General features: G+C 36.6%; 1 protein-coding gene across 3 annotated transcripts in view; it reads left to right on the top strand.

Moving 5' to 3' along the window:
• Positions 1 to 22,544, top strand: part of LOC124556827 (extended synaptotagmin-2-B) — a 193,944-nt gene that overhangs the window by 93,185 nt on the left and 78,215 nt on the right. The window contains exon 9 of one of the 3 annotated variants that reach the window (XM_047130840.1): positions 18,515 to 18,612. The exons of 1 other annotated variant lie outside the window; for it this stretch is intronic. In XM_047130840.1, coding sequence (XP_046986796.1) covers positions 18,515 to 18,612 — 98 coding nt within the window. Of the gene's footprint in view, positions 1 to 2,452; positions 2,539 to 18,514; positions 18,613 to 22,544 lie in introns of all 3 variants that reach the window. One more of the 3 variants, XM_047130841.1, reaches the window with a different exon arrangement.

Below are 22,544 nucleotides of genomic sequence, written 5' to 3'. Positions count from 1 at the left end.
GATGTGAAGGAAAAGCCTAAATGTTAAGCTTAAAGAAAAGTGCTTTCAACAAAATTGGTTTTAGCTAAACGATGATTACAAGATTTGCAACTCTTTCATGGTGTTAGCCAAGTGCACTTATTACCAATAGCAGGAGATAAGTTACTTTCTGGTGCCTTAATATTAAATGTTAAATGGAATTGTTAAGCCTAAGCTTGAAATTGGGAAAGCATTACTGTTTTATGTGTGCTTATAACATACTAGTTGTTCCTGTCTCTGGTGACCTAGTGATCTAAAGGACATTAAACCCTTACCTGCCTTCATTTTGCTACTTTCTCACATTTTCATTTGCTCTGTGACTATGATTCTTTGTCCACCAAGTTATGGGCACAATGATCCTGTCAGTTTCAATAGAGAACAAACCAATCAACAACAGTCCTGAGAAATTCAAACAGTAGCCCACTGAAAGTCTGTTTCATGGGCTTATTATACCTCTAGAGAACATAACTCAAATTCAGTGCTAGAGTCCATTTCTAAACCTGGAATTCTGTATATCTAGGCATTTATGGTCCAAGTTTGATCTTCATGAAGAAGAGGGATAATTAAATAAAAAGCCTAATACATTAAAATTATTCAGTACTGTTATGATTGATCTGTAGTAAATCTTGATTCTTCATGTGCTTTCCACAAATACCACCAAGATATTTGTTTTGTACTTCTGCTTTTAGTTAAAAATATGCAAGTATAAAACTAAACGAAACAGAATGCTGCATGTACTAAAAAAAAGAAAAATACTTACTGCATGCTGCAAGTATTGGCCATCATTTTGACTATCACTGTGTTGGAAAACTTAATTAAAATGTATTTTTTAATATTGTGTTAGAAAACATAAATAGGGAGAAATATACCAGGTACTTGCGAATTAGGTAAACAGGAACTGTTGGTATCGGCCAAACTTAAATGTACAGAAGTTGATTATTATAATTTCAAGCTTTTGTATTCAGTGATTTTTTTTGTCAGGAGCTAAAAGAAAGGTAAGACAAATATAAATATGTAACAAAGCAATGGATTGAGTTGAGTTGTTTGAGTTGAATTGCTAGCAGAGAGGTCTGGGTTACCTTAAGAAACTTTCACCCCCTTCATTTTCTCACATACAGTACCCTATCCCTCCCTCCCCCCCCCCCCCCCCCTCCCGCTCTCTCTCTCTCTCTCTCTCTCTCTCTCTCTCTCTCTCTCTCTCTCTCTCTCTCTCTCTCTCTCTCTCTCTCCATCCCCAGGACCTATTTTGGAAGCACAATATTTTACATTTCCACAATGTCAGAGCCAATTTCTGGGTATAACTAAGAAAATTTCCTTTAAAAGCTTGGATAAGGTGAATAGAATTTGTTAGATAATTAAATTATTTTATGATTTATGGCTAGGGTGTTGTGGGCAGCAGTTTCTTGGGTACTCTCTAAGAGAGTAAGGACTTTCAAAATTGAAATAGTAATTTATTTCATAATCTCTTAAGTAAACTCACCAATACTTTCCCAAAACAATTCACTGAAGGGAAGACAGCCACACACATTTATTTCCAGTTGTAGTTTGAACCCAAAATTTAATTTGATATCTTTTCGTGTGTGACTCACTTTGCTTGTTTGAAAACTAGATACCATTGCATGCAGACCAAACTACTTCAGTCTTTATCTGTAATGAGTGTCATGCAGTTAATAACCTACAGTGAGCTGTTTTAGCTTTGTTGTTATCAAATTAATTTAAAAATAGGTTTAATGTTGGTGGTCCTTGTCAAGTGCTTTGTAGTAAGTGATTCATATTTTGTAGTACATGCTCCCCTCAGTGAAGACTGCCATTAATACTGAAACTAAAAAACCACATTTTCAGAGCCGATGTAAATTTTCATAGTTTAGATTTTATATGCATATATTTTACTCCATTTTGTTTGATAGCTGCCCTTTATTGTGCAAATTATGCAATTTAGTAGATTAGGAATGCTTTATTGTCTGAAGTAAGAGTTTAATGCACTAAGATTTGTCAGTTAGAATGGGATTAACTTGGTTGTAAATCGCAGCAGATAATATTACTATTCATGTGCTCACTATACTATGCTTAAGAGTACAAGGTGACACAGTCTATATTCTTTATAGATGTTTTGAAGAGGCATCTAACTCTATTTTAACTGCCCTTAGATTCAGTTTAAATAGTTGTTACAAATAATCCTCTAATATCCCAAATTTTGTATAAACACAGCTGTCATGTCCCCGAAACTGCAATTTCACATTTAATTTCCTGAAACATGCATGAACTGTTCTAAAACTCTTCATTGTATTTAAAGTATGTCATCATCCCAAAGATTAGGTGGTTTTTAGCATATGAGGTTAATGAATACTTTTTGTTTTTGCTTTATGAGTATACTGCATATTTACTGTGTGTGGCATTACTGCTTTGATGTTTGTGAGCCTGCTTGCACCCCCAGAGCATCGTGTTTGACTCACGCAGCCAAGAGCTTCTGTTGCGTCTGATGGATTATGATGACTCTTCAGCGGATGAAAGTCTTGGCAGGTGAGAATCCAGCATATTTCACCTACCCACATTTCAGCATGATCTTTAATGAGGCAAATAAATATGTAATGTGTGACATAAAACTGGGTGTTTTCAAACACGTTGATCTGTGTTAACCAAATCTTCGTTCTCATATTTGCTGTAAATTTGGGACTGGGTTATAGTAACAAAGTAAAGACAGGAGCATCTCCGTGGTCATACATGAAAGATGAATGAACTTAATGTTTCTAGAGAAAGGCCTCATTCCACACATGGAATTAAAGAATTGAATGTAGAACTTGTCCAGGATGCAGGATCAGCATTGTGACAAGTGAGATTCCTGTATACAATTTTTATCTGAATAGTTAACCAGGTTGGTGCTTATTATGCTCATTTTTTTCATGATGGAGATTAGGATCTGTCAGTAGCTAATGAATTTTGATGACAGGCATTCGTTGTTTCAGAAATGTGTATGTTAACTATATTATCTTATTTGTACATTAAATAAGCCCAAAATAAAATTTTATTTGCAATTAGAGGATAATGTACAGTCTGATTGTAATCTGTTCTTGATAACACATGTGCAACATTCTAAAATGATGAATGTATGGAAGATAGAAAGAATATTTTGTGCCCATCACAGTTGACTGTAAGCATACTGAACAATCTGAATGAAAAGTTAGTCAGTATATTAAGAATATTACGTGAAAAAGTTTCCGTTTCAAATTAGGCTGCTGTTGATTATTTTTTATAAAAAGCTTAATGATACCTTAAAATAATAATGATATCACAGCACCATCATTTGTGGGTGAAAATATAAAAAGTGCAGGATCCTGTAATGTAACATATTGCAGATTGATTTCTTTTATAAAGTACACACTTTTAGCACATTCTGTTACTAATGGTGACTGTATATTTGCTTATGAAAAGTTCCCAGATAAGTTGCAGTTGTGAACCAGATGTATTTGTGAGCCATCACTTGAGACTAAGGAAATGAAATGGACTTCTGAATCTCAAGTAATGTGCTGAACATGCTTAAATGGGCACATAACTAAATTCACAGGTTGCAGGTGGTGGCAGTAATTGTCATTAAAAAGTTTACCACTAGGATCCAGATACATTGCTATAGGATCGTACTACCTGCATGTGTTTGCTAAGTCAGAATTTTAACCATTCCTGAAAATAAAACAAAATTAGTTCTTTTGTGTGTGATTTCATTGGAGATGGCTAGACAAATTCATATCTTTTTAACTGAAGTTCTTGCTACATTATTTCAGAACACTTCCATGTAGCTGCGTGAGGTTCCCACTGACACCCAGTTTTGTGTGTTACTAACAATATGCACTGAGATTATTTCAGTGTACTATTTTTAATCATGTAAATGTGATATTATTTTTCTTATTTCTTTTGTTCAGACCCTGCAACAGTACCTCATCTCTTAATTACTTTTCCAAGACCAAACTTGCAACCAATGGCTGTTCCCATGTGGCCCCGTAACGCAGGTACATGCTCTTGGCATCTGTAATTTCCTCCAAGAGCCCATGTAAATCAACATTTCACTCAGTATATCCTCCTTAGTCACATTCATGACTCATTTTTTACCTTCAAATTGGTAGCAGGTTGCTAAAGTCATTAATAAATTGTGGTTTTTCGCTTATTAAATGGACAGTGGCAGATGCAAAATCTCAAATAAGCAAGTGCCATAAACTTATGTACTGTAACTATGGTTTTGCTCAGAGAAATTAATCAGCATCCAGTTCTACATAGTCCATAAAAATAATTTCACTGACAAAGAAATGTAATGCGTATTCCCGTTTACAAAACAAATTTTGCTCCCAACATGGTACAAACTAATAATTGGCTACCTTGTGTCCCTTGCTCCCAATTATGTATACACTTCTACAGTGTTACTTTATGGTAAGTTGTTTGCTGCAGCTGTAGGGGTCGGTCTCTCTCTCTCTCTCTCTCTCTCTCTCTCTCTCTCTCTCTCTCTCTCTCTCTCTCTCTCTCTCCTGTTCCACAACACAGTATGTTTTAATAAGATTACTAGAAATAATGTAGAATTAGCATTGTATACTTTTTAACCATTTAATTATCACAATAGGTCACATTATTATAAGTTAAGTGTGATAATGCAGTTGTACTAATTATGACTTATTTATTGGGAAATGTGGTATCTGAGGAAAAGTTTGTCTTTAAAAAGATCCTCCAGTTGTTGTTATTTTCATACATTTCCACTCAAAGTAGCACTTCAGAAAGTCTTTAGACATAGCAATGTTTATTGGTCATAATACATGTACTATCATTTAATGAGTGAAAGCTGCACATAAATAAGCATGCTTATGAAGTTATATTTATGAAGATAACTACAAGTGCATTTCAGATTGTCCATCAGACAGTATTTTGTACATTGTTATTCATGGAAATGAGCCTTTTGAAATGTACAAATTAGGATCATGAAATGTACTCATCTGAACATCTATTTAGAAAAAAATTAATTTGCTGGATTTCAGAGGCACACAGCAATGTTATACCCTTCAAATATCAGTTACTGGTGAAGTCAAAGCTGTACTGCATATTAAATGTTCATATAGTTCTTTGGCTGTGAATGTCGGATGTTCTGGATAACATCCTTATAAGGAACTGCAAGTTAGTTCTGTATTTATTTCACATTTCATTGTTGGGGTGCCTACTACATCGCCAACAAAGCGAATTATCGCACTCACTTTCAGTTGGAGAACCACTACTTTCTCCTGCTGCTATTTAGTTTTAAATCCACACAGTGACATATCAAACAATATGAACTGAGTAAAGTACAGTGATCACAACACTGGATACATATTCAGCAGAAACAGTTCCATATTCTCATGTACCATGATTTAAATGGCAAGATGTTCCTTCAAAAAGGCTATGGATGATTTGCTTTTCCATCTTTGTCTAAATGAGCTAGTATTTTTTCTCTTGTCTTCAATGCTGGCAGCAGTCTGTAACATTCCTAACTTCTAACAGACAGTGTTAAATAATGCTTAGTGCATGTTTGTAGGTTTAACTAAAAAAGAAAACAACTATTTACCACATATAGATTAGTGTCTGCACATGTGATTGTAGCTAGTAATTGGAAGTGACTGTGTGTAGTAACCATAGATCTCCTCCTTTTTAGTGAGGTGGACCGAGGTTTTCACATGTCTAACTGGTACATCTGATGATTTTTCTTAGCACTTTGTGAATGTCAGTGCTTGTGGCTAGTTTTGTATTTGTGGTAATCTAGTTGTACGACATCTCAATTATTTCAATGTCTAGAATTTGTCGGATTGTTGTAATGTGCTCTATGTTAAGAAACCTGAAGTGACAGGTGAAAATTCATAGACTCAGAAGCTTATCTTTCACTGCATCTTGTCTCTACAGAATCGTACAGTCCACACTAAATTGCACGTAAGAGCCTTTGGTTCAACTGTTAAATTTTAAGGGGATGGTTCCTTCTGTGAAGTCATGGCCAATTTCATGCTCCATCCTTGTCCAATGTGAGCTTGTGTCCTGTTTCTAATGACCTCAACAGCAGTGGGACACTACACCCTAAACTACATTCCTTTCTTTTTGTTAAATTTGATTACCACAACACTGTTATCACAGGTGGTAACCTATCAGATATTTAGTAAGTACAGTTTCACAGATAACACCTAAGAAGCCTACAGCTGCAGTTCTTCTATGTGACATCATACATACCCTTTGATAACAGATTGACAGTTATTACCTAGTTTTATAAGGTGTATTCAAAAAGAAATGAGCCAGAGGCATAATTACAGAAACCAGTACCTGTATGTTAGTAGTATTGACCCTGGCTGTTGAGACACTTGTCCCACTGTGACACAAGGCAGTGAATGGCTGTCTCATAAAATTCCTGGGGATGCAATGTTAACCAGTTCCGCATGTACAGCTGGACATTGTCGTCCGACGTGAAACGCATCATCCGACGTGAATCGTTTGCCCCTCAGAGCCATTTTAAGGGGACCAAGACGGCCCCCTTCTGATTCACTTCCTGCAGCACAGGTCAACAGTGAATGCCCAGCATTACTTGCTAACCTTGACCACCCTTCGCCAAGTGAACTAATTGAAACTACCAGGCAATCTCACTCGTGGGGTCATTCTGCTCCACGACAATGCAAAGCCTCATACGGCCAACACAGTGGCAGCACTCCTGCAGAAATTCAAATGGGATGTTCTCAGCCACCCTCCATTCAGTCCGGACCTCTCTCCCTGTGATTACGTCATTATTGGACCCCTTAAAAAAGGCTCTGAGCAGCAAATGATTCACCTCGGATGACAACGTCCAGCTGTACTTGTGGAACTGGTTAACAACGCCGCCCCGAGAATTTTATGAGACAGCCTTTCACAGCTTTGTGTCACAGTGGGACAAGTGTCTCAACAGCCAGAGTCAATACTTCTAACGTACACCTTATATATTGTTAGTTCCAGTTTCATTTGTAGATGATGTGTACACCTCAAAATGTTATTTTTGCAGCTTATACAAAGTGTGGAAATTTTGTAAATTTATATTGATTAAAACATTGTAAAACAACATGGTATAGAAACCTAATATGAATATCAGCTATTTGAACACATGTAAAAATTATAGGTAAGTTTTGAAATTAAATTATTGTAAATGGGGAGGGTACCATATAGAATTAAACTATTATTACAACTGTGGTGCAGTGAAACTAAAGAATGCCTTCAGTATTTATTTATCTTGTACTCTTGTAGCATCTGACAACTGTTTACAGAAGCAGCATGCACTAAATAAACTGGGCGCTGTGTGTGTTCTTTTCCTGCAGCGTAGTATTTCTTATATGCTCATAAAGTTATATTGGTTAGAAATGGGATAGATAGTGTCTGAGTGTAGTGGAAAGCAAGAGAGAGCAAAGGAAATTTTAAGAGTAAAATACTGTAGTAGAAGAAGATAAAGAAATGGGTTTAATTGGCAACTCAGTGTGGTTTTAAAGCATAAAAAGAAATTAAAAGCTAAGTTTTCCATGAAGTAGCTCTATAAATGAAAAAGGTGCTGTGTGACAGTATTGCTAAGAAATTCACTTCTGTGATATACGATGTGCAAACTGGTTTGTTACAAGTTAGCATTAGAGCATGATCAGCTTCAGTGGTTTTTATTTCCCACTAATTTTCTTTTGTCATTCATCTTTCCAACTACTTTCTCTCCAATATTGCATGTGATTGTGTATCTTACAACAGTCTGTTTTTCTACTTTGTGTGTTATTTCACCCAGAGAATGGTGCTTCTTGTTGTTCAGGTGGTCCAGTTCTTTTCACAGTCTGCAGTGGAACTTTCTTTTGTTTTAACTGCAGTGCCTTTTATATCTTTGGCACTTTCCAGCAAATTCTACTAACATCTTTATTCTATTCACTAACATTGTTGGGGACACACATATGACTGTGTTGCATAAAGCTGCTCTCAGAAGATGTAACAGCTTAAAATTGATGTTGTCTTTACATGAATGTCTTTCATTATGACGTATAGAAATAACCATTAAATAAATATAATTCTTGTCCAATTTTAGAAGTGTAAGTTTTGAATTCTTGGACTTTGTTCTTTTTGTAATGGTGTTACTGAATGGAATGTTATGGTATATGCATTGTAGATAGCTGTGATTTGTATTGATTATGTAAAAAGCTATTGTTAATAAGGAAAAAAATGAAATCATAAATTATGTGACTGCACAATAATTATTGATTTTATGCATTATTACAGTTGCTTCATATATTTATTCTGTAATTTTTATAATTGTTGCCATTTCAGTTGACAATTGATATAGTCCATTGACTTTTGAAATGTGTTGGGTGTTATCTATTTAACACTTCAACCATTTTCGGATTTATAAAAGTATATTTTGCATATATTGTACTGTCATCTCTCCTGCAGTAAATATGTAGTAACATTCGAAAAGGGCTTTTTCTGTTTAAAGCATGCAAGGTGAACTTAAATCTCCCTCTCCGTGTGTGTGTGTGTGTGTGCGCGCGCACGCAGGGGGGGGGGGGGGGGGGGAGCACACACACGCATATGCATGTGTTGTTAATATGACTAGAGTGTACTAGGCTCATTCATAATTACTAAAAGATGCTAAATTTACTGTTCATACTGTGTGATGTTTAAAAAAAAAATTGAAACATAGCTCCACTAGGAAAGGTCCTCTTTCAGGTGGGAATATGTCCTTGCATTCCTCTGAACTAAATGAGAACTTACTGCGTCAGTTGTGAGGGGATATGACAGACAGTTTAATGTGAAGTACAAACAACTTTGCCTTTGAACATGCGAGTGGAAAATCAGTTTAATAGGCCGAAAAATGTTTGACTCAGACTTCAAAAATTTTGATTAGGACACACTCACTATGTTTGAGATATCACCCAATGCTATGCATAGCCTCCAAAATAAATTGATGCAACCAAAACTATTTAAAGGATTTATACCATATTTTTCATGCACTTGTGTTGCTCTGTTAACTCATAGAAATAACCAGACCTATAGTTTTAGTATTTAGCCAACTTGGTATTATCATATTTGATACCTTTTCTTTATTTTGTTGTGTAAAGAAATAAGGGTTATTATAATCAAGAAGACGAAAAATGTAATCATCCCATCACTATCACTTCTTTATATGCAAATTAATATTTCCAAAATTATACTTGCGGTTATTAATAATTTCATATCTGTATTGAGTCAGTACAATCAGTATCCAAACTCCAAGTTTTCTGCTGCTTCCAAAACACTGCTTGGATTTTAATTGTTATATTGCATCATTATGCAAAATATCATGTTGCCCATGGCACCTATGTTTTTTTACAACATGGGCTTTATTCGTTTGAATTTGCTTGGTGCAGGTGAAGTAGTAAACTGCACAAGAAGAATATTGCAGGTGTAATATCTTAACTTTTGCAATGATTTGTTACAACCATGCTTGAACTGGGAGGCATATATATTTGAGAACAACTTCTTTTAAATCTGTATAGTGTATATACAGCATACATTATGAGTGACAAGTTAAACCAGTTTTAACTTGTAACATATAATCACATATTATGTATTTTACAAAAGGTTAACCTAAACCTAACTGTATGAACATACAGTAATATCGTGACAAACATTCAGTGTGGTGCTAGGATTAGTAACTTGATCTAAATGTAGAAGAAAATTAAGAGAAGTTTTCCTTCATGTAAAAAGTTCAATGTTAAGAATCACCATTAAGTTTCAATGCACATTGCACTATAAGATCTGGAACAATAGTCAAAATTTTCTCTTTTTCTATGTTGAAGCTATGTTAAGTGTCAGACAAGTGAAGAATACCATTTTTGTTTTAGTGGGGTACTAACTAAGTGTTAGGAAAACAAGCACAGATAATATTTTGTCATTATTCCTGAAAGAAAGAAAGAAAGGGAGGGAACATTATACGAGGGGTGGTCAAAAAGTTTCTAGCCTAGGATAGTTACCATAATGAGATTTTCACTCTGCAGCGGAGTGTGCGCTGATATGAAACTTCCTGGCAGATCAAAACTGTGTGCCCGACCGAGACTCAAACTCGGGACCTTTGCCTTTCGCGGGCAAGTGCTCTACCATCTGAGCTACTGAAGCTGTGGCTAAGCCATGTATCCGCAGTATCCTTTCTTTCAGGAGTGCTAGTTCTGCAAAGTTCGCAGGAGAGCTTCTGTAAAGTTTGGAAGGTAGGAGATGAGATACTGGCAGAAGTAAAGCTGGGAGGACCGGGTGTGAGTCATGCTTCAGTAGCTCAGATGGTAGAGCACTTGCCTGCAAAAGGCAAAGGTCCCGAGTTCGAGTCTCGGTCAGGCACACAGTTTTAATCTGCCAGGGTTTCAGTTACCATAATGTCTCTTACAAACAGCACCACCTACTTTTATGGTGCCCCTTTGTGGGTATGCAAGTCAAATTTGATGGCTCCAGCTTTGTTAGTTTTACTGCTAGGATGTGTTGTACACCATAGTGTAAGCAAAATGCCGAATATCAAGGGAATTGAGAACCGTGCTGCCATTGAATGCCTTCATTTGAAGGGAATGATGCTGAAGGAAATTGCGGAGAACATGCGGAATGCACTTAAGGACAGTGCTCCGTCTCGTGCAACAGGGAAAAACTGGGTGTCTGACTTCAAACGTAGAAGAACGAGTGTGGAAGATGTGCTAAGGAGTGGAAGGCCTGTCATTGTTGCCACTGATGAAACAGTGACTGTAATCCACGATACGATTGTGCAGGATCATCAAACAATGTTGCAGCACATTGAAAGCACATTTGGAATCTCCTATGGGTGTCCTCTTGACATTGTTGTGGATATTTTGGGAATGTGGAAAGTTTCATCTCGGTGGGTCCCAAAAAGACTTGAATGAAGATCAGAGACAAGAGTGTGTACAGTGTTGTGAAGAAATTGTCCGTCAATTTGAAGTGGATGAAAATGGTTTTCTTGAAAGTTATGTGAGACTGGACAAAATGTGGGTTCACCACTTCGATCCTGAGACAAAACAACAGTCACAACAATGGAAATATCTTTCATCCCCTACCCCCAAAAAAATTTCCAGGGGCAAATATCATCTGGTAAGGTGATGGCATTGGTCTTCTGGGATGCAGAAAGGGTAACTATCAGTGCATCATACTATTGCACCCTCCTGCACCGTTTGAGAGAAGAGATAAAGAAAAAAGGCGCAGAAAATTGGCACATGGAGTTCTTTCGCATCAGGACAGTGCACTGGTGCGCAAAGCCCTCACAATACTGGAAACCACGTGACTGCAGGTTTGAATTGCTACATGATCTGCTGTATTCTCCAGATTTGGCTCCATCAGACTTTTTTCTTTTCCCAAACCTAAAAGAAAGAGAGATCTCAAAGGATGACGATTTGACAATGATGATGCAGTGATTGATGCTGTGAACACTTGGTTGGACTTGAAATCGAAGACCTGCAGAAATTATCCGAGCATGCCCGCAAGTGTATTAGTGCACACAGGTATTATATTGAAAAATAAATTGGTCTTACAAAATTTCTGGCATTCTTTATTTATTAGGCTAGAAATTTTTCGACCTCCCCTCGTATGTAATTGAATTTGCTGTTGTTTTAACTGTAAGGTATCACTTTTTCGACATATATGAATCAGACTTCTCAAAATGTGTAGTAAGAAACAAGTAGCTCTACTATAACAACAGTTATGTTCCAGAGGCATAAGGGACACAGCCATTATCACACCCACATTTGTCTAAACTATCATTGCGCCCCCCCTCCCCCCCCCCCCCCCCCCACCCTCCTCCTCCCTCTGCATCGCTTCAGGATTCTACCAGTAAATCGCAATCTAGAGTTTGCCTTGCCCTTTACTTGTGTAATCTGATCATTCCATTCGAGATCATTTCGAATAGTCACACCTAGATACTTGACGGACATTACAGCTTCCAAAGACTGGGTATTTATTTTGTACTCATACATTAATGGGGATTTTTGCCTTGTTATACGCAGTAGATTACACTTACTAATATTGAGAGATAACTGCCAGTCATTACATCACACATTTATTTTCTGCAAATCCTCATTGATTTGTTCACAACTTTCATGTGATACTACTTTCTTGTAGACTACAGCATCATTGCCAAACAGTCTAATGCCGCTGTCAGTACCATCAACCACATCATTTATGTAAATCATAAAAAGCAGCGGACCTATTACACTGCCCAAGGGCACACCTGAAGTTACGCTTGTTTCTGTTAAAGCCACCCCGTTCAGGGCGACATACTGCTCCCTGTCTGTTAGAAAACTAACTATCCAACAGCATATGTCATTGGAAAGGCCGTAAGTGCGCACTTTTTGGAGCAAGTGACTGTGCAGAACTGAGTCAAGCGCCTTTCGAAAGTCGAGAAATATGGCATCAACCTGGGAGCCGGTTTCTAGAGCCTGTTGTATATCATGCACAAAAAGGGCCAGTTGTGTCTCGCTTGACCATTGTTTCCTAAAACTGTGCTGGTTTCTGCAGATGAGCTTCTCAGAGTCTAGAAGGTCATTATGTCTGAACGCAGAATATGTTCCATGATTCTACAACAAATTGATGAAGGTGAAATTGGCCGATAATTATGTGCATCCAATTTCCTACCCTTTTTATAGATTGCTATGACCTGGGCCTTCTTCCAGTCCCATGGAATTTTCCGCTGTTCCAATGATGTCTGATAGGTGATGAATAAGAATGGTGCTATATTTGTAGCACCGTCAACATAAAATCTTACAGGGATACTGTCTGGGCCAGATGCCTTCCTGGCATCTAAGGATCTCAACTGTTTTACAATCCCAGATACACTCAACACTGTGTCAGCCATCCTTGCATTTGTTCGATAATTGAAAGTGGGAATGGTGCTGCAGTCCTCAACTGTAAACAACATTTCGAAAGCTATGTCTAGAATTTCGGCCCTCTGTTTATCATCATCAGTCACATTACCTGTACTGTCAGCAAGAGAAGGTGTTGAATTATTTGTAGCGTTCATAGATTTTACGTACGACCAAAATTTTTTGTGGGGTTATTTTTAGAATCTGTAGATAACATATTGCTTTCAGATTTGTTAGTAGAATCTCTCATTGACCTTTTGACAGCTGCTTTCATTTCGCATAATTTCTGTTTGTCAGCGGGGCAGTGACTGTGTTTAAAACGACTATGCAAAATTCTCTGCTTTCTCAGCAACTTCCTAATATGTTTCTTGTACCAAGGTGGATCCTTTCCCTCCCCTCTATTTTTGCTAGGCACATACTTCTCTAGCACATGGTGGACAATACCTATAAATTCCGACCAAAGATACTCAATATCTTTGTGTCCCACGGTGAATGCTTGGAGCTGCCACTGACATAAAAGCCACAACGACATTATGGTCGCTAATACCTTCTTCTAGATTAACTTCCTCAAAAAGATCAGGTCTGTTTGTCTCCAAGATATCTAAATACGTTCCCATCTCGAGTTGGTTTTCTTACCAATTGCTCAAGGTTGTATGTTGAGAGCGCTCCTAGAATAACTTCACACGAGCCTTTGCTTCTGCCCCCTATGATAAACGTGTAATTTTCCCAGTCAATGGGTGCTACATTAAAGTCTCCACCTATAACTAATGGACAATTTGGATATATATTTCCTATGTACTCAAGACAGAATATACTGGTGACAGTAGTAAAATAAGTAGTTATGGTATATTATGGTATACATGCATGAGATAGGTATGCACCTGCGTCTTTCAAGAGGTATGACCCATGGTGCAAGAGGTTGTGAGGAACATGTGGGTGAAAAGACTATTTTGTAACTGTTAGGGGAGTGTATGTGATTACCTCTGTGGAATCATGTCATTAAAGGGAAGGGAAAAAATGTGTCTTTTATAAGGAGCAGTCAAATGGAAAACAAGGCAGATGGAGTAAAGTAAACTGTGTATTATTTCAGAAGTAATCACCATAACTGTTAATACATTTATCCCACTGTGAAACAAGATGGTGAATGCCTTCATGGGAAAATGTTTGCAGTTGCTATGGAACCATCATTGTACCCAGTTGTGCACTTCTTCAGCCAAAGGAAATACATGGCCATGAATATCTTTCTTCAGGGCACCAAAATGAAAATTGTATGGGAAGACCACGCACATGTTGCCAAAATCATTATGCTGACTATGCAGCAGAAGTTTTGCTGGGAAGCCCTTATACATCCTCCCTAAAATCTCAACCTCTTCCAGTGTCATTTTCATATTTTTGGTATGCTGAATGAAGACATTCGTGGTTGTCAATTTCCTTCGTCTGGAGAGGTGCCTGTCTGGGTTCGTCCATTGTTCTGTAGACAACCACAAAAATTTTTGCATGGTGCTGTTGACCGTCTTGCCTCACAGTGGGATAAATTTATTGATAATTACAGTGATTACTTTTGAAATAATAAACAATTTCCTTACTTTTTTTCCATCTGTTTCATTTTCATGTGACTGACCCTATACGTACTTTTAAATGAATGTTAGTTTAATCAAAACTGAAAACTGAATTTTGTGTTCTTGAAGTCAGAAAAAGATTCTACTAAATTGTAGAATAGTGAGTTAAAACATTCTCTGCATTTGTAATCACCTTGGACAGTTTTTGGAGATTTTTGCGAGTCCCAAAAAGGTTGGGCTTGCTTCCACCATTTAGTTTAGGTTCCCTCCAACAGAGTTAGAGACGTACCCCCACCCCCATTGCATTTATTCCGCACCTTGTAAAATATTGCTTTGAATTCTGATGGTGTTCCTCTGGAGTTTGCTCACATCTAAAGGTTTTTGGAAATATTGATGTTGCAGCAAAATATGTTTGAAGCTGTGGAACATCCAGGATGGAATAAAAACAATACAAAAATGATAACGGAGGAGCTGTAGAGTGGCAGACAGGCACAGTGAAAAAGACTGCTAGAGATTGTTTCTGGGTAGACATGACGAGAGATGGGGGGGGGGGGGGGGGGAGAGAAAAAGAGAGAGAGAGAGAGAGAGAGAGAGAGAGAGAGAGAGAGAGAGAGAGAGAGAGAGAGAGAGAGAGAGAGTGTGGTCACGCTCTCGTGTGTGTGTTTTCGAAGCTGATGAAAAGTGATTCTGTATATTTTGAGAGGGATTACCTACCTTCTCTCTCTCTTCCAATTAAAGCCATTTGTGGAAGCAGATGTTCCACATACCAAATTTGGTTCAACTACTGCACATTATTATGAATTTTTTGTGGGAATGGCCATCAGTCACCAGCCAACAAATATAAGCTGCCACAGACAGACTGTAGTGAGGATTAAGTTTGACCATCCATCTGCACAGAATGTCATTCATCACAACTCCATCCATATTAGCAGCTTTTTGACTGATATAAACACCCCAGAAGTAATAAGTAGGGAAGTAGGCAACATTGTTAACATGAAGAGCAACTGAAATAAGGCCTGATGCTAACCAAACTAACTTACCAGAGGCAAGTCGGTGAGGAGCAATATGACGAACAATAAAACTTAGAAAAGAGTAATAAAAGGTAATGAATGCCTGAGAAGAGAAACAAATAGATAAACAATAGAACCTCCTTGCAGACATTTGGTTTGGAACCATTCCTTTATTAAACTGGGTATAGCAGGTTATCTTGGATTTACACACATTTGTTATCTCAACTATTAAAATGTTTTGCTCTGTTGAAACAATAAAATTAAAGTTTCTTGCTGAAGATAATATGAAATATCATAAGATGTAAATGCAGTAACTGGTGTCAAAGCAGTTTTGTTTCTATTCAGAGACAGGAATTATTATGAGCAAAGCTGCTTGCTGTCATAGTGTAGAAGGTGTATGGTGTTGCCAGATTTCATAAAGTACTATCTTATGAACACAGAATGATCTTGGAGACTTGTTTATAATTTACTGTGATTGAAAAGTGCATTTAAATTGTTGTGGTCAATCTCTTCAGAGACAACTGGTGAATCTAAGGTGAAAGATTCTGCCTAATAGAATAACGGTAGTCTTAACAAAAGCATCACATCACCTGTTTCATTGTATTTCACATAAAGTATCATCCAGAGTTGAATTTTTCAGTTATTTAGTATATTTATCTGTAGTTAAGTCCCTTCCACAAGAACGATCATCTGCTGTTGAGATAGATAGTTTTCAGTAATAAGAGAATTTGTGAAAATGTAATTTGTGCAGTTTCTGGCATGGCATTGTAAAGTGAATTTTCCACATTGTAAGAAAACTGTACTGTTTAAGGCTTGCATCCTTTCCAAAAATTTTTGCATCCTTTCCAAAAATTTATTCATGATAAAAGAGAGTTAGGTGTACATACGCACAGTTTCTTACATTTTATAAATCTTGATTTTTCTAGACACGATGATTTTATTTTAGCTCTTAGAATCCAAAGATTCACTAGTCAGTTTTTAATTCTTTGTAAAAATGCTGCCATTATTGCACTGTCAAAGTAAAATTGATACCTAACAGGAGAAAATGGGCATTGATTGCTGGGAAAACTATATACACTTTTATTACAAAAACTGAAAATTTTTATGTAAGCATATAGGTAACATGTTCAGACTTGCCAAAGTATTATTTGACTGTAGTGTGGTATATTTTTCGTTTATGAAGTGAGTCGAATGTTATATGCACATACTATACATGTTAGCAAGATACAGTTTCAAATTCTGGTACTTTCTTTTGTAATATTACAAATATAATGGTTGTCACTTTAAAGAAGTTCATTTAGTATTGTGCATGTTTTCAGTAGGAGATAACTATATTTCATTCTACATTGAAAATCTGTTTCCAGAGAAAGACGTAATCTCTAATGCTTAAGTGAAAAGTTATGTTGAACAGCAGAAGTAAAGTACATTGTGTTTTCTTCTGTTAATACCCATAAGTTGTGTAATTTCAACAAAATATGCAGAACTTACATTTATTATTCATTCTAACAAGTTCAGTTATTGATGAGTTAGTATAAGTGTCTGTATTATTAACAGGGCTGCTATGTCATATTCAGTGCTAGACAATGGCAGAATGATATTTGTGATACAAGTACTTGATACCAGGTAGGTCCCTCCTACAACTTCACAAGGTGTGGCAACCCGATATGACACTCACTCAACAAGTGACAGATGACCTTTGCAAAATTTAGAATCTTGCCATTTTATAAGCTTACATGTATCCCTAATGATTGTTACTTTTAAGTTCGTAAACACGGTTTCTAAACCACATACCAGTTGTGCTTGGTTGGGTTCACATTTGTTACATACAATGAGCAGGCTATTGTGTGAAGCTCCCCAAAATAATCATCAAACCTAGTTTTAATGTTACTTACCATGTAAGCATATGTGTTGTCCTTTTAGAATGTTTTATAGTTTGAGTGTATATGAACTGCGGAGGCTGTTGTTGATAGACTCTACACTATCTTTCAGTATTATCTTCATCAGCTTATCAAAGCTAAAAAGTCGATCGACACAATGTGTCCAGTCCTCAGGAAAGCAGTACAATTGATGGCCTAAAGTATTCTGCAAAATATACAAATCTGTCAGCTCCAACAAGCATGTACAGTGATTAGTTTGACAAACAAACATATCTTCAGTCCTCCACTTTCCAGTGACTGACTGAAATTGTTAAGTTGATGTGCAATCTCATAAAAGCTGATAAATACTTTTCTGTCTTCTGTTATATACCTCTGTCATAGTGTGATTAAGGTTTGCTTTGTCATGCTGATTGTTTTGAATAATTCTAGCTATTTGTTCCCATTGGCAGTGATGTAGGCAGGGAAGAAAACAGCAGCATCTGTAATGTCTCCCAAGCAGTTTTCTCAGTACATGACTGTTGCATGGATTGAGGCTTGTGGAATCTATGTACAACATAAAATATGTTACGTCCCATCCATCTGCCATTCACTTTGGTGCCTCCTTTCTCAATGACTTGTAACTAACAGCTCTGTGTGGCCTGTCATTTTATAAATGAGTCATCCTTCTTTACAGATATTGGTAAATTTCTTCATAATCATTACCATCATTGACATGACTGTACATTTAGCAGCACTTGTGTATGCAGGCTAATAACACTCGGCATGTTTATAGCATCAGGCGCACACAGTAATGTTGTTACAGTACTTGAAAACCAAGAAACTGGATCTTGCACATGCATGTTAAGACTGTAGTATAGTAAGAACAGTGCATTAGAACATTGTATTCTGTACCTATGCATAGTCCTCCATGGTAAAGAAAATGTATTAGTTACATGACAATGCTTTGTATGTTTATGTTTCACAAAAGAAAAAATGGATCAGAAGTCTGTAACATTCTTAAGTAATTCCACATAAGTAGATATACTTTTTCATGCCATAGTTCTTTGATGTATGTTATTCTGCGACTGGTAATGCAGTCTTTATTTGTGTTTGTTTGCTCATTATTTCAGCAAAGTTGCGTAGCAAGCAGTTGTAATATTCTCACAAAGAAGCATTTCATTTAAATTATGTTTATGTTTATGTCGAAGGCGAAGATTACATCCCAAAAAGCACAGATGTTGTCATTCGAGCTGTGGGATTGGGACCCCGGTTTCCCAGGCATTGAAAATGACGATTTTCTTGGCAGGTAGTTTAAAATGATTTCTACTGCTTGAGGTTAGAATTTTTTGTGTGCTTATTTTTGTTTCAGAAATGTACCAGAATGCCTGCTTCCATACAAACTTACAAACTTTCTGTACAGTAATATCAGTTGCTCATGCAAGTTTCTTACATGGTATAGGTTTCCCTAACTATATATTCTCTTTATAAAAGTTAGTTTCTAGCCCATATTTCATTGTAGTGTATGGCCACACACACCACATAGTGTGTATAGTAGTATTTGGCAGTTTAAGAACTCTAAATTTAGTGTTGTGATATACTATTGAAAAGTAATGTGGTGGCCTCTGAAAAAGAATTGAAGTTTTCCCCATTATCTTTCAATACACATACTTAGTAAAAATAAATAAACAAATAAAAATAAAAAATTAAGAAACTTTCATATTTCTGCAGTACAGGACTCTTTCTATAACTATTTTATATGAAGAGTGAAATGATATTAATGACACACCAGTGATATTCGAATACTGACAGAACTTCTGCATACAGCAGGAATTTTTTGGAAACTTGCTAATGAGTTGGTATCCTATAGGCATGTAACATTTTCTTTCCTGATCAAACATCTAAAGTGCATTGCTGAATCGGATACCCAATCTTGGGGACAGGCCAAAGAACTAGAGAATGTTGTGAAGGTCATGTAAATTGAATAATTGTTGAAATGTGGTAAATATTACTGCATTTCAACTATACATAACAAGAACTTTACAAGGCAAGTTAAAAAGTTGCAAAAATAGTGAGGTGCAACATTGTTGTTTTGACCGAGAAGCTACTTGTGAGGGGTCTGCATATACTGTTTTAGGGTATTGGATCTCTCCATGACTGTAACAAGATACCAAGAAAAAGAATCTATACCTGTGGCCAAGAAACTGAGGTGCAGTTACCACATTGGACATCTCCAAGACCTGGAGAAAATTTAACAAGTGTGATGAAAAATCAGTATGATTTTTTTTCCCTTTTTTTTTAATACCTTGTTTTAATACCCCAGAGTGCACACTGTGCACTTACATGACTCTACTCATGTTGCTGCTGTAGCTTCAGGCAAGGGACTCATATTGTTAACTCATGCAACTGTCAGCTGCAGTATGACTGTAAGTTATTTCGTAAGTCACTGCATTCATTTGTAAGTTCCATTATTTCCACCTCTGATCCACTTTATTTCTAATCATTTCCAGAAATGAAAATGCTACTGATATGTATTAGCAGTATGAACAAATAACATGACTGTTGTCCAGGAATTCTCGTAGGTAACTTCTGCAACAGTTTCATCTGGTGGAGGAACTGCTAACTAAGGAAGTGAAGCTACAGCGAATATAATCTGAATAGGAACTTACAAATTTAACTCCCTAATGTTTGTGCTTCCCAGTGTCTGAATGCTTCTTGAATTTCCCTCATGTATTGTATGCTGCGGCCTGTAGATTCAAAATGAATATTTTTAATTTTTGGTGCAAATAAGTACAGGTAGTCTTTCTGTGTTGGTGTTTGAAACTGTGTGTTCATGTACTTACACAGGACAGTTTGGTGGTGGAGCAGACAAAGCTTTGAAGTGTGAAACCTGCTGAGTTAGTGTTGTGGAAGATTGTGCCTGACAAATCTGTAAGAAATAAATCAGTTTTTTCAGTCATAAAAGTTCAGACTTTAAAGGTGTATTTTATTTAACTTTAAAGGTGTATTTTATTTAGTAAGTTTGTATGGAAGCTTTGGTCATAGTAAAGGTATTGTGGTGTTTAAACCCTTGGTGATTTTCTGTTTTGTTTATCCATCTCCCAGATTTAACACCATATATTATATCCCATTACAACTGCTTGCTAGTGCTCCTGGGAATTGATTAATTTCATTTGGAATTTTTAATATCCTAATATGTGTGATCCTGCCAGTCATGAGTTGATGTGTATATACCAGAAATTCCCTTTACATTTTCCACCAATTATGTTTTGTGACTTTTTTATGAGAGGTATGCTTTGGTTTTCATGTTGAAAAATGTATGTAAGGGGGTGAACAAAAAGTTTCCATTCAAAGGCCATACATTCTGCATTAGTATGCCAATCAGGCAAAAACACCATGAGCAGTGAGGCAATCATCCACCAACACATCATGTTGAAAATGCCCATTTTGTAAAACACCATGTCCTTCTGTGTGAAGAAGTCTGTAACCGCCTGCATCGGATCATCATCCAGCAAGAAATATCGACCCTTTGAGGTATTTTTTTAAGGGACCGAAGGCATAATAATCACATGGGGAGAGGTCAACAGACATGTTGCACCATATACATTTTTCATTTTCCTATACATCCTTCATTTTCCTATTGCTATCTACCGGTGTTTGCCCTTTGGGAGCCAAGAAGAGAATAACAGCACATTGGTCCAGTTTAGATGCATTTGGTAATAATATCACCATAGTTCATATAGTGCATATTTAGCATGCACACCTCAGGAAGACACAAATGCCCTACTAACCCCTTGCCTATATGTTCACATTGGAGTCTGCTGCAACACCCTCAGATGGAAACTTTTTGATTGTCACATACTTTTTCATATGCTAGACCCAGTTTGCATATTGTAGCATGGTTTGGTGTGCAACTGTCAAAGCCATGTGATGTAACATCAATTGCTTCAAGTTTCATCTGTTTAATTTTATGTAGAGTTATCTTTAGTTGTTTGCTTCTGTTTTTGTGTTTTTTTTAATGTTATTCTCTTTAGCCTTCAATATTATTGTTTCTCAGTGTGTGTGTGTGTGTGTGTGTGTGTGTGTGTGTGTGTGTGTTCGTGTTCCATCACATCACTGACAGCAGGAGACTAGAATGTGGCATATGTGTCGTCATGAGCATAGTTTTGAAGCATTAATGCAGATAAGCATACTTATCCCCAAGTATATATCCCCTTGGGCTTTCATGGCATGGCAAGGAGCTCATTTTAAGATAGGGAAAAGGTTTTGTTAACAAAGCTTACATGTATTGCTATTGTATGTACTATTTATTTGTCTCCAATAATACAAAAAAATTGCTTAATGTCTTGCTCCATTCCTTTGCAACTGGTAAAGACATTTGTAGATTTATTTATTTTTTTATTTTTAGCTTCCATAAAATAAAAATTCGTGGTTATTGTTAATCTCTCGCATATTCATGCTTTTAATTAGCCAGCTATTTTTAGGTGTGCAGATTATGAATTGTGATCATTCACAACTAATTGAGTGGATTTTTATTCATTATTTCATAACCAGAAAATATGAGCATCCTGCAGATCCTACAACTAATATTACTGTGTACATATGTTTTTGCTGTTTTAATTTTTTTCTCATCTCACTGAATTATTTGTTACACATTTGACTTTGTTGTCCCTCAGTTGAGCAGAGACTCAACAGTTTTGTTAAATTCTTGTTTCTCTTCCTCCTCCAACAAAATCTAGGGTTGCCTTTTTCTGACTTCGTTTGAAGGTGGCCTCTAGTAGCAGTGTCTCGCATTATTTATATCAGAAACTAGAATATACTCAGAGAGTACATACTTAATGTAAGCCCATGATCTATTAACAGCAGTCAGTTTTTTCATTGTGGTCTTTTAGAGAATTACACATTATGGTAAGTAGTTACATTGGATGGCCATGTGAAGATAAACTTGGCTGCTTAATACTGCTGCCTAAGTAGTTACGCCCATTTTAAAAGTACTCTGTAGTTGCAAGTCTATTTTATAATTGCTTTTAATGAAAATGTTTGCTGCTAACATATCAGCTTTATGTCTTTGAAATTTTTCCTGTGTCAGCTTTTTTGCTAATATTGTGCTGTTTATTGTGTGTCTCTTTGTTAATAGTTGACTTTCTGTTTCAGGTGTGTACATATTTTCGAATCTCTGATGTACATATTTTCAAATCTCATTTGTTATAAGTTATTGAATCAAGTTATGTTATTTACTCA

This window comes from Schistocerca americana, chromosome X, assembly GCF_021461395.2.
Source record: "Schistocerca americana isolate TAMUIC-IGC-003095 chromosome X, iqSchAmer2.1, whole genome shotgun sequence".
NCBI classification, from domain to species: Eukaryota; Metazoa; Arthropoda; class Insecta; order Orthoptera; family Acrididae; genus Schistocerca; species Schistocerca americana.
Note: the sequence above shows the minus strand (reverse complement) of the source record. Positions and strands in the feature narration are given on the sequence as shown.